Here is a 13,413-nt window from a genome sequence, read left to right as displayed (position 1 = left end):
CAAAGCCACCCGAACGCCAGCAGTGCCGCGTGTGGGCCGTGCGAGCCGCCATCTTGGGCCCCCAACAGCGCCGCGTGTGGGCCGTGCGGGCCGCCATCTTGGGCCTCCCCAGCCATGTGCGAACCACCGCAGCAGCAGCCATCTTGGACGCCGCCATCTTGGACACCAGCCGGGACGCAGCAGGCCGCCAACCCTCCCCATCTGATACCCGCAGCGACACACCGACCCCTACGCTGGCCTCTGGTACGCTGGACCAAACAAGACCGCACCAACTAGCTAGGTCCAAAATGGACGTTAAGGTAAACGGCCATGCAATAAACTGCCTTTTTGACTCCGGGAGCACAGAGAGCTTCATCCACCCCAACACGGTGCGGCGTTGCTCTCTCCCAGTCCTGCCTGCGCACCAGCGGATTTCTATGGCCGCCGAGTCCCAGTCAGCGGACATTGGCGGCTACTGCGTGGTGACACTAGTAGTAGACGGGACTGTGTTCAATAATTTTAAACTCCTGGTCCTGCCCCAACTTTGCGCTGCCGTTCTACTGGGGTTGGATTTCCAGTGCCACCTCAAAAGCGTTACGATGGCGTACGGTGGCCCCCTCCCCCCACTCACAGTCCGCAGCCAGCAGCCTCCAAATTGCCCGCCGCGCACCAGATGCAACCTCTCCACACTCAGAGTCCCACCCCCCCCACTGTTTGCTAACCTCACCCCCGACTGTAAGCCCATCACCACAAAGAGCAGGCGATACAGTGCCGGGGACAGGGTTTTCATCAAAACCGAAGTGGAGCGGCTCCTGAAGGAGGGGATTATTGAGGGCAGCTCCAGCCCCTGGCGAGCCCAGGTTGTGGTCGTTAAGACCGGCGAGAAACAACGCCTGGTCATCGACTACAGCCAAACAATAAACCGCTACACCCTGCTGGACGCCTACCCACTCCCCCGCATAGCTGACATGGTCAACCAGATCGCGCAGTACCGCGTCTTTTCGACCATTGACCTGAAATCAGCGTACCACCAGCTCCCCATCCGCCCCGAAGACTGCCAGTATACTGCTTTTGAGGCAAACGGCTGCCTCTATCACTTCCTTAGGGTTCCCTTTGGCGTTACCAACGGGGTCTCCGTCTTCCAAAGGGAGATGGACCGGATGGTCGATCAAAACGCGCTGCAGGCCACTTTCCCTTACCTAGACAATGTGACCATCTGCGGCCATGACTTGCAGGACCATGACGCAAACCTCGAGAAATTCCTCCGCACCGCCCAACTCCTGAACCTGACATATAACAAGGAGAAGTGCATATTCCGCACAGACCGCCTCGCCATCCTTGGCTGTGTTGTGGAACACGGGGTCATCGGTCCCGACCCGGACCGGATGCGTCCCCTTATGGAACTCCCACTGCCCCACTGCCTAAAAGCTCTGAAGAGGTGCCTAGGGTTTTTTTCCTACTACGCCCAGTGGGTCCCCTACTATGCAGACAAAGCCCGTCCGCTGATCAAATCCACCTCTTTTCCCCTGATGGCAGAGGCCCGCTCGGCCTTCCACCGTATCAAGGAGGACATTGCCAAAGCCACCATGCACGCAGTGGACGAATCCATCCCCTTCCAGGTGGAAAGCGATACGTCCGACTTCGCTCTGGCCGCCACCCTTAATCAGGCGGGGAGACCTGTGGCATTCTTCTCACGAACCCTCCAGGGCCCGGAGACCAGACACTCCGCGGTCGAGAAGGAGGCCCAGGCTATTGTGGAGGCTGTGCGTCATTGGAGGCACTACCTGGCCGGAAAACGATTTACCCTGCTCACTGACCAGCGTTCAGTTGCTTTTATGTTCAACAACAAGCAGAGGGGCAAAATCAAAAATGACAAGTTCTTGAGGTGGAGAATCGAACTTTCCACCTACAATTACGAGATCTTGTACCGGCCTGGGAAGCTCAATGAACCCCCAGATGCCCTATCGTGTGGCACCTACACCAGCATGCAGATCGATAGGCTGAGGGCCCTCCACAATGACCTCTGCCACCCGGGGGTCACCAGGTTCTTCCACTTCATCAAGGCCCGCAACCTGCCTTACTCCATTGAGGAGGTCAGGACCATGACCAAGAACTGCCAAGTCTGCGCTGAGTGCAAACCGCACTTTTATAGACCAGACAGAGCCCACCTGATAAAAGTCACTCGCCCTTTCGAACGCCTGAGCGTCGATTTTAAAGGGCCTCTCCCCTCCTCCGACCGCAATGTGTACTTCCTCAACATCATTGACGAGTACTCCCGTTCGCTATCCCCTGCCCGGACATGACCAGTGCCACGGTCATTAAATGTCTGAACAGCCTCTTCACCCTGTTCGGTTTCCCCAGCTATATCCATAGCGACCGGGGCTCATCGTTTATGAGCGACGAACTCCACCAGTACCTGCTCGCTAGGGGTATAGCCACAAGCAGGACCACCAGTTACAACCCCCGGGGGAACGGACAGGTGGAAAGAGAGAATGCAACAGTTTGGAAGGCCGCCCTACTAGCCTTAAAGTCTAGGGGCCTTCCGACCTCCCGCTGGCAGGAGGTGCTCCCCGATGCGCTCCACTCGATTCAGTCACTACTCTGCACTGCCACCAATGCCACCCCTCATGAGAAAATGTTTGTCTTCCCAAGGAAGTCCACATCGGGGACAGCGTTACCGCCATGGCTGACGTCCCCAGGGCCGGTACTACTGAGAAGACACGTGAGGACCAATAAAACGGACCCCCTGGTCGAGAGGGTTGACCTCCTCCACGCCAACCCCCAGTACGCCTACATTGCGTACCCGGACGGGCGGGAGGACACAGTCTCCATACGAGACCTCGCACCCTCGGGGACCGCTGTAACCCACTACCCATTACCACCCCCCCCCCCCACGACACCCTCGGGGACCGCTGTAACCCACTACCCATTACCACCCCCCCCACGACCCGATATCCAACCCCAGCAGCCGGCTCGCCTTGGACCGTCACCCACGAGGACTACACTCCAGTGCCCCAGCCTACACGGGACGCGATGCCGGAAGCTCCACCATCCCTGCCGTCGCCACGTCGATCACAGCGGCAGACAAGACCTCCGGAGAGACTCCAATACACGAACTTTTAAATACACTTCACCCCGCCGGACTCATTTTTAAACAAGGGGTGAATGTGGTAAACCACTGTTATACCTGTCTGTATGTGTATGCGTATTCCACTAGGTACAGGTCTGGACATGCCTCGGCTGACTCCTCCCACTATTCCAGGTATATAAGTGACTACCTCCCAGTCCCTTAGTATTCTGGACGGGTCGACCACTCGAGACTAGACCTTCATTCTTTAGTTAATAAAAGCCTGGTTGTTACTCGCTTAACCTCAGTCTTTTGAGTAATTGATGGCGCATCACCCGCCTCCTTTGAAACTGGCATGGAGGCGGGTTGGGGGCGGGATGGGTTCGTGCCCCCACCCCCCCCCGCCGATTTCGGGATTTTAACCCCCCACACGCCTCCAATCCCGCCTCCACGGCCCAATGAAAATCCTGACCGTTAACTCTGTTTCTCTCTCCACGGGTGCTGCCTGACCTGCTGAGTGTTTCCAGCATTTTTCTGTTGTTATTTCAGATTTCTAGCATCCGAAGTATTTTGCTGTTGTGTTGGTGCAAGTTAGGACACGGGGGCAGCAGAGTTTTGGATGAGCTGATGTTTACGTAGGGTGGAAGATGGGAGGCCAGCCAGGCGTGTGTTGGAATAGTCGAGTCTGGAGGTAACAAAGGCATGAATGAGGGTTTCAGCAGCAGATGAGCCGAGGCAGGGGCGGAGATGGGTGATGTTATGGAGGGGGAAATAGGCACATAAACAGAGTTCCGCCGCAGGTCCGGTAAAGTATCGCCGGTGGAGCGAGCGCAGATTGGAGGAATTTCCCGGTCAGTGAGAGCTAATGCTACGACCAAACCTCATTCTTATAAACCTATGTGTCTTGTTCTGTTGACCGGCTGTTACTGAGTTTTACCTCTCCCTCACCTGGTTAACTGCCGGTAGGAACGGTGTGGAACTGACCAACAGGCCCCGGCTGTACGAGCTGAGCATGCCCGACGATGACCAGCACATGCTGAAGATGGTGAAAGTTGGAAAAGCGGAGGTCGGAGAGATTATCGTCACGGCCAGCAACAAGTATGGAGGAGACACTTGCAGGATCGCCCTGCTCCTGGCAGGTGAGAAAAACTTCTCCCATTGTCTGCAGGGGGGTCGGTCAGTGAGTCCGGGACACGTTGGAGCATTAGTCACTGAGAGAGGGGGGGTCACTAAGTGACGGGTCCCTGTGGCAGGAGGGGGTCAGTGTGTGAGGGGGTCAGGGGTCACTTTGTGAGGGCGGGGTCAGGGGTCACTGTGAGGGGTCACTGTGTGAGGGGTCAGTGTGTGAGGGTTGGGGGGTCAGTGTGAAGGGGGGTCGGGGGGGTCAGTGTGTGAAGGGAGGTCAGGAGGGGTCAGTGTGTCAGTGTGTGAGGGGGGTCGGGGGTGGGTGTCAGTGGTTGGGGGGTCAGGGGGGGTCAGTGTGTGAGGGGGGTCAGTGTGTGAGGAGGTCAGGGGTCACTTTGTGAGGGCGGGGTCAGGGGTCACTGTGTGAGGGGTCAGTGTGTGAGGACAGACCCGAACCTCTCAGCAAGAGGCAGTCGCGGGATGGATCTGTATTAAATGGGCTGCAGGCGGGAGCTGACTCGGTGAAGATTAGCTGACAATCCGTGACGTGTTCCAGCACCACCTGACCTACACAGAGAGAGAGGGCGAAACATTCATGGCCAGCACCAGATCTACCGGTGTTACCAACAACTCAGGTTAACGGCCGATGAAAATTGCTGCAGCCCTACTTGAGAAAAGCACACGCTGGGAGCTTGTGGCGGTACCACTGGTTGTCCCTTACATTGAGATACATAATTCCTTTTAACTTACCTTACTGTATGTATAACTTACCTGTTGGGGCCGTTGCCCCTTTAACTTACCTGTTGGGGCCGTTGCCCCTTTAAGAGGCACCCTAACGTGTTGACGTCACATCACGTACGACGTGACGTGCGTGCGGCGGCGGCCGGCCCGACTCGGCCTTCCAGGACGGCTGCCGGCACAACCCGGCCTAGCGTCTTCGGCCGCATCGGCCAGCCGGCGGGAGCGAAGCGATCCTCCATTCCCGTGGCAAGCACCGGCACAGCCCGGCCTCGCGACCTCGGTCTCAACAGCCAGCCTCCATACCGGGAAGAGGCACCGACGCAACGGCGCAGGTCACATGACCGCCTAAGCGCACGCGAGCGTGATGACGTCATCACGCTCTCCACAGGACTGCGAACCCAGTCCTCGTGGAGTCCCCGCTGGGACAAGACCTATACCACGGTGCTCCTACAGTCAGCCATCTTACCTACCATCTCACCTGATGTAATTAGTCTGTTCCTGTAAATAAACAACTTGTTAATAGTTCGTCGAAGTCAAACTCTCTTATTTAGTGGCGATCTACACGAACCGCTACATTGAATGCCTGTTGGACCCGTCCTCGGTGTGTGCAGCTTCAGTAGACGTTTGCGTTTGTTAAAGGGAAAACTGGATAAAGGGCAGCAACGGTCCAGGTTGTTGTTGCTTTCGGGCGGGGTAAACTCTGCCTGGAGGGCGGCAAAACTTGAAACTGTTGTAGATTTAGGAGAAAACAGCCGGGAGGGCGGCACGCTTTTGTTCACGCCGAATCGTGTAGTAGGTAACACAACCAGCAGGCTGAAGGGCTGGTGCGTCGTCGGCGGAGAAGGAGTCATCGGTGTTCACGAGGGATGGGTTCTCGTGGTTCGCGAGGGATGGGTCCTCGTGCGCGAGGAGTGCGTCCTCGTGTTTTGCGGGGGTGAGTCCTCGTGGTATCCCCGCGGGGCGCGCTCCGATCTTGTGGGCCCGAACATGCTGTACCCCGCGCTTGGAGAGATGTATACTTGCTGTTGCTTTGGACGTAGAGGCGGACGATCCGTGTGGCGGTAGAAGAGTCAAATACGGAGACCGTGAGCACATGCGTGGTCTGTGCCGCATCGATGTTCTCGGCGAACAGGGCTTCTTCCTTCATAAAGCACGAGGGAGACCGTGGCTCCCTGGATTGCGGTAGCGACAGCAGAACGGCTGATGCTTCCATAGCGTGCTTCGTTTGTGAAAGACGTTCACAAACCCACCAATTGTAGCGCTGGTGGATGACGGTTGCCGTTGGTCGTGCTCTACCTCTGTGAAATCGTTCGTGAAAAACGGGCTCACCTCCAAGCTGCGCTTCCATTGCGAATACGTACGCAAAGACTGGGTCGCTTTTGGTGGAATCGGTGTTAGGCGGTTGCTGTTCCGTGGTTGTTCGTCGGTTGTGCGTTGGTCGTCTTGAGTGAAGACGAGGTTCAGGCTGCGCATTGCTACCGTGAAAATCGTTCACGGATACGGGTTCACCAATTGTAGCGTTGGAATTGATGAGCTCCCGTACTCACGTCGTGGGGTCACCAATGTAGCGGCTCGTGTAGATCGCCACTAAATAAGAGAGTTTGACTTCGACGAACTATTAACAAGTTGTTTATTTACAGGAACAGGCTAATTACAGCAGGTAAGATGGCAGGTAAGATGGCTGACTGTAGGAGCACCGTGGTATAGGTCTTGTCCCAGCGGGGACTCCACGAGGACTGGGTTCGCAGTCCTGTGGAGAGCGTGATGACGTCATCACGCTCGCGTGCGCTTAGGCGGTCACGTGACCTGCGCCGTTGCGTCGGTGCCTCTTCCCGGTATGGAGGCTGGCCGTTGAGACCGAGGTCGCGAGGCCGGGCTGTGCCGGTGCATGCCGCGGGAGTGGAGGATCGCTTCACTCCCGCCGGCTGGCCGATGCGGCCGAAGACGCTAGGCCGGGCTCTGCCGGCAGCCGTCCTGGAAGGCCGAGTCGGGCCGGCGGCCGCCGCACGCACGTCACGTCGTACGTGATGTGACGTCAACACGTTAGGGTGCCTCTTAAAGGGGCAACGGCCCCAACAGGTAAGTTAAAGGGGCAACGGCCCCAACAGGTAAGTTATACATACAGTAAGGTAAGTTAAAGGGAATTATGTATCTCAATGTAAGGGACAACCAGTGGTACCGCCACAAGCTAAAGATTTTCAGCCCCGTGTTAACCTACTGTGTAACGCCCTCCTGGTGGTGTTGCTGCAGGCCTGGGAGTCGAAGTTCCCGTCCAGGAGCGGCGTTCCAGCTTCCAACAGCCTCTGGGAGCGAGGCTATAGCGTTCGCTAGGCTTTGTGGGCAATTAAAAGGGCGATGAATTAAAGGGGCAATGCATTCAGAGCTAATAAAAATTACAATAAAGTGGAAAAAATGCAGTTTACAGGCCTTGCTGCCTTTTAAAAAAAGAATTGCCCATAAAAAGAAGTGACTAATGGGAGTCTTCAGCACTTAAAGCTGAATTCCCTTCCGAACCTCAAAAAATTGGAAAACTGCCTCAGCACTAACACAAATGGCTCAGCAAGCCAGGGAAGGGGCACCCAGGGTCTCGCACGCAACACTCCAGCTTTGTGCAGGGGGTCAACACTGCAAGAGCGGCCCTCTAATCACAGGGGCCAGGAGGCACTCCAGAATGACGTGGGACATAGAAACATAGAAGATAGGAGCAGGAGTAGGCCATTCGGCCCCTCGAGCCTGTTCCGCCATTTAATGAGATCATGGCTGATCATCCAAACTCAGTACCCTGTCCCTGCTTTCTCCCCATATCCCTTGATCCCTTTAGCCTTAAGAAATATATCTAACTCCTTCTTGAATATATTTAATGAATTGGCCTCAACTGCCTTGTGTGGTAGAGAATTCCACAGGTTCACCACTCTCTGGGTGAAGAAATTCCTCCTCATCTCTGTCCTAAATGACTTACCCCTTATCCTTAGACTGTGACCCCTGGTTCTGGACTCCCCCGCCATCGGGAACATCCTTCCAGCTTCTAGTCTGTCTAGTCCTGTTAGAATTTTATAAGTTTCAATGAGATCCCCTCTCATTCTTCTAAACTCCAGCGAGTATAAGCCCAATCGACCCAATCTCTCTCCACAACACCGAGGCCGTCACTGCCAGCAGTGTCACCCCCACCACCTGGCTCCAGTGCCCAAAGAAGCTTCATGACCTCAGACCACTGGTCAAGGTCAGTGAATGCTTCTTCAAAAGCCGTCTCCTACCAAATGAATCATTAGCCTCACACACTGCTCAATGAACGACTCCCCCCCCGCCACCCCAATCACTCACCTACCAACAATCAAGCACCAATAACAAGGCACACCTCCCATTCCTAGCCTCACCTCACCCACTTGGAGGAGATGGTGCAGGCCATACTTGGCAGGGGCATGGCTGAGCCCTTGGCCTGCGGCGGGGCTGAAAGGATACAAGGTGCTGGTATCTTCGTACGTTATCCTCCTTCTGACCTGCACCTCATGCTTTCCCACCCTCCCCTAACCACAACTCCAGCCTTGTGCCTTCCTCATTTCACACACCCAAGAAATGTCCAGCCAGTGGTTGACCAAGAAGAGGGAGAGGAGAGTGAAGAAGAAGAAGAATCATCATCGCTTGCTTTCACACTACCAGCCACCAGCTCCTCAAGGTCAACCAGCACGGCCATCTGCAGTCTCCCCCACTGAAAGTCAGCAGCCTTCCACCAGCCATGCTGCAGCCACTGGGGTAGCACTGCATGACATCAGTCGGATAGACAAAGGCACACACACCAGACAGTCACTAAGGGAATGCATAAGGGTGATGAGTTGATTACTTAATGTAAAAAAATAGTACTGGAGAAATTAATGGGACTGAAAGCCGATAAATCCCCTGGACCTGAAGGCCTAGGGTTTTGAAAGAGATGGCTATAGATGTTGAGTCTGAGTGTCCCAGATATGCTTATTCTAAATCACTGGACACAGACAACAAGAATAACTTAAACAGGTCTTTACTAATCGAAGGTCAGGGCTGAACTGCTTAGCAAATTACTACACAGAGTTTATATACCGGTGTGGTCACCACCGGTACTACAATATACAGTAGCCAAGAGAAAGTAGTCCATCTCTTAAGGTAGTCTCTTAAGGTGGTACAGGTTACATACACCACAATTCCTCCCTTTTTAGCTTAACAGTGTACATCCCAATTTAAACATAACATGGAAAACATATACAACTTCATGCAAAACTGTTCAAAGATTCAGTCTCTGAGGAGGCCTCCTGATCCGAGTTGGATAACGCCTTTCAGGGGTCTCTGATTCTCGTTGCTGGGGTGACTCATCTAGTTGATCTCTTATGGATTGGACATCATCAGATACATTGGCGTCTGAGGTAGATGCTTCAGGTTCACTAACTTCTTCCACTGGTGTCTCTGTCATAGTCATGGGTTCGACCCTTGTTCTCGATTCTACAAGTTGGTCAGCATGACGTCGTATTACGTTTTCACCAATATCTACCGTGTACATCAGGGGTCCTTGTCTGGCACGAATTGTTCCAGATTGCCATTTCTCATTCTTATAGTCCCGGGCTAACACTGGTTGTCCTATTTCGAAACTCCGAGTGGCCTTGTTATTTATATGCTGGAACTGTTTGTTTTCGACTTCCCTCCACACATTTGGTTTTAACAAGTCCAACCTGGACCGCAACCTCCTGTTATAGAACATCATGGCAGGGCTTTGATTTGTCACTGCATGAGTGGCGTTTCGATATGCCAGTAGGAAGTTGTCCACCTTGTGTTGTAGTGGAATCTGGTCTTCACTCATGGCCTTTATCGCCTTTTTGAACGTTTGTACAAATCTCTCGGCCAACCCATTTGTAGCCGGATGATATGGGGCAGAGGTATAATGTTTCACCCCATTCTTCTTCATGAATTTCTGGAATTCTTCTGACACGAACTGCGGTCCGTTGTCTGAACATATTTGTTCTGGCAATCCATTTCTTGCGAATATCGTTCTTAGAACTGCGATCGTCTTTTCCGAGGTAGTGGTCGCCATCTTAATCACTTCTGGCCATTTAGAATGTGCGTCTACCGCAATTAAAAACATGGAGTCCATGAATGGACCTGCGAAGTCACTATGTACACGTTGCCATGGGGTTGAAGGCCATTCCCATGGATGCAGCGGTGCAATTGGAGGTGCATTTTGAACTTTTTGGCACCCTGAGCAGCTTTTAGTCAGATCCTCTATTTGTTGGTCGATACCTGGCCACCACACATAAGCCCTAGCAAGGCTTTTCATCTTGACTCCCCCCAGATGACCTTCATGCAGTTCCTTTAGAACTCTCTCCCTTAATTTAGGAGGAATAATCACCCTTGTTCCATACATCAATGTTCCTTGACAGACGGCCAGCTGTTCTCGTCTGGCTGAGAATGCCGGTAACAGTGGTTCACCATGAGCTGGCCATCCCTTCACTGTCAATTCGTAGACCCGAGACAGTGTCGGGTCACAGAATCACAGAAATCACAGAATCACAGAAACCCCACAGTGCAGATAGAGGCCATTTCGGCCCATCGAGCCTGCGCCGACACATATCCCACCCGATCCCTGTAACCCCAACACATATCCCACCCTATCCCTGTAACCCCACCTATTTAATCCCCCTAACACTAAGGGTCAATTTATCATAGCCAATCAACCTAACCCACACATCTTTGGACTGTGGGAGGAAACCGGAGCACCCGGAGAAAACCCACGCAAACACGGGGAGAATGTGCAAACTCCACACAGACAGTCGCCCGAGGCCAGATTCGAACCCGGGTCTCTGGCGCTGTGAGGCAACAGTGCTAACCACTATGCCACCAGGTCGTTCCTGGTTTCTCTCTCAATACTTGCATTGGTGACTGGTAAACATTCGATGATGGTCGAGTGAAATAACTCAACAGGGTCAACTGTCGGTGCCTCTTCCGCTGTAGGTAGTGGCAGGCGCGACAGCCCATCAGCATTACCATGTTGCTTTGTACCTTTGAATTCGATCTGATATTGATGTGCCCCTAGGAAAAGGGACCATCTCTGGAGCTTCTGCGCTGTCATCACCGAAACACCCTTCTTAGGGTTAAAAATGGAAACCAACGGCTGGTGGTCTGTCAGCAGCGTAAACTTTTGCCCTTGCAGGTAATGATTGCATTTTTTTACTCCCCACACAAGGCTGAGAGCCTCCCTATCTATCTGAGCATAGTTGCGCTCAGCGGAGGTCAATGATCTGGATGCGAATGCGACTGGTCTTTCCAAGCCATTTGGCAACTTATGTGAGAGCACTGCCCCAATACCATATGGAGAAGCATCACAAGCTAAACGAATAGGCAGCGTTGGGTTAAAGTGAGCCAACACTTCCTTAGAGGTGATCAATGCCTTGCTTTTGTGAAAGGCCCGCTTACAGTCCTCGCTCCACTTCCATGGCACTCCCTTCTGCAAAAGAGCGTTCAGCGGGTGTAGCACCGTGGATAAATTTGGCAGAAACTTATGGTAATAGTTAATCAACCCTAGGAACGACCTCAACTGGGATACATTTTCAGGAGCGGGAGCCTTCACAACAGCTTCGATCTTGTCAGGTGACTTGTGAAGCCCCTCCTGGTCAATGACGTGACCACAGTACGAGATTTGCTTCTGAAAGAACTCACATTTCTGGTGATTAACTCGAAGTCCATATTCTTTCAATCTGGTGAGCACCTGTTCCAAATTTGTAAGGTGTTCCTCATCATCATCTCCTGTAATCAGAATGTCGTCCAGGTAGCATTGTGTGCCTGGAATTCCCTGTAATACCTGCTCCATGGCCCTTTGCCAAATCGCTGGAGCCGATGCCACTCCAAAAACCAGTCTATTATACCGATATAAGCCCTTATGCGTGTTGATCGTGAGATACTGGCGTGACGCTTCATCAACTTCCATCTGTAAGTACGCCTGCGCCAGGTCTATCTTGGTGAAGTGTTTCCCGCCAGACAACGAAGCGAAGATATCCTCAATCCGTGGAAGCGGATATTGCACCGTGTGAAGCACCGGATTAACAGTGATCTTGAAATCGCCACAGATGCGAACCTTCCCCGGTTCCCCCGGCTTATTACTCGATGAACGCTTCATGACGGGAACAATGGGCGTGGCCCATTCACTCCAGTCCACCTTTGACAGTACTCCGGAACGTTCTAGTCCTTCCAGCTCAGCTTCCACAGCAGGTCGTATCGCATAAGGTACCGGTCTAGCTTTGAAAAATTTCGGGTTTGCATGTTCTTCAACCTTGATGTTTGCCGTAATTCCTTTCAGTGTTCCCAGTCCCTGCTGGAACACCTCTTTAGCATCGTCCAATATTCTGGACAGTCGTTTAGGTTTGACATCGTCCTTTTTACCGGAATCCACAGTTAGTGCTTTTAAGGAATGCCAGTCCATATTTATTCTCCTGATCCATTCCCGTCCCAGTAGTGGTGGACCTCCCTCAGGTAACACATATAAGCCCATTCCTCGGCTTTCTTTACCCTTGTGGACCACCTTTACCTTTATTTTTCCGATGGGGTATACTCTTTGCCCCGTGTATGTTTTCAATACAATCTCCGTATCCCTTAGGGGATTGTGTGGAAATAACCTTTTGTAATCTTGCTTATTCATGACCGTCAATGCCGATCCAGTGTCCAATTCCATCTTCACTTGGACTCCTGCTATCTGAAGTGTGACCCAGATAGTTTGGTGGTCTGCTGTGTTACCCACATTATGTATTCTTAGACAACCCAGTTCCTTACTGCTGGAGTCTGAATCCGTCTTCTGTTCATCCGAACTGTTCTCTGTCACCTTGTGTACCTTTTTGCACTTTTCCTGCGGTGACTTTTTGTTGCTGGTCTTCTTTCCTGACCGGCATACTTTAGCTATGTGACCTAGCCTGCCACATTTTCTGCATTCCTGATTTTTGAACCAGCACTGGTTCTGATCGTGCGTTGTCCTTCCGCAACGATAACACTTTACTGCACCCAATGCCATTCGATTGGTGCTGAGTTCCGATGACCTTAGCTGCATTTCCGCAGTGCCTCTTGCTGTGGCCTCGTGCGATGCTGCAATGGTGACAGCTTTATCAAGCGTAAGGTCCTTTTCCTCTAGCAGTCGCTTTTGAGTTCCTTCTTTTAGTAATCCACACACGAATTTATCTCTCAAAGCGTCTGCTAGTCCTGTACCAAACTGACAGTACTTTGATAGCTTGCGCAGTTCAATTAAGAATTCAGCGTTGCTTTCCTCTTTCAGCTGCGTTCTTCTGTAAAATTTAAATCGTTCCGCTATCAGCAGCGGCGTGGGGTTTAAATGTTCTTGCAGGATAGTAACAATATTTGCGAATGTCTGATCCGCCGGTTTATCTGGTGTTACAAGGTGCCTCAATAACCCGTACGTCTTCGTACCCATTGAGTTTAATAAGGTTATTGCTTTCTTATCATCTGGTACCTCATTTGCTGTACAATAAACTCCAATGCGT

At 52.6% G+C, this 13,413-nt stretch overlaps 1 protein-coding gene across 3 annotated transcripts in view; it reads left to right on the top strand.

The window, feature by feature from the left end:
* The window catches only part of spega (striated muscle enriched protein kinase a), a 536,975-nt gene that overhangs the window by 342,954 nt on the left and 180,608 nt on the right, over positions 1 to 13,413 (top strand). For all 3 annotated transcript variants that reach the window (XM_085986741.1, XM_085986740.1, XM_085986742.1), the window contains one exon: positions 4,013 to 4,185. In XM_085986741.1, coding sequence (XP_085842867.1) covers positions 4,013 to 4,185 — 173 coding nt within the window. The remainder of the gene's footprint in view (positions 1 to 4,012; positions 4,186 to 13,413) is intronic.

The sequence above is a fragment of the Somniosus microcephalus genome, chromosome 4 (genome assembly GCF_052327205.1).
Source record: "Somniosus microcephalus isolate GS21.2 chromosome 4, FLI_Smic_1.0, whole genome shotgun sequence".
In the NCBI taxonomy this organism is placed as follows: Eukaryota; Metazoa; Chordata; class Chondrichthyes; order Squaliformes; family Somniosidae; genus Somniosus; species Somniosus microcephalus.
The sequence above is the reverse complement of the archived record's forward strand: the minus strand, read 5'-3'. Positions and strand labels throughout refer to the sequence as shown.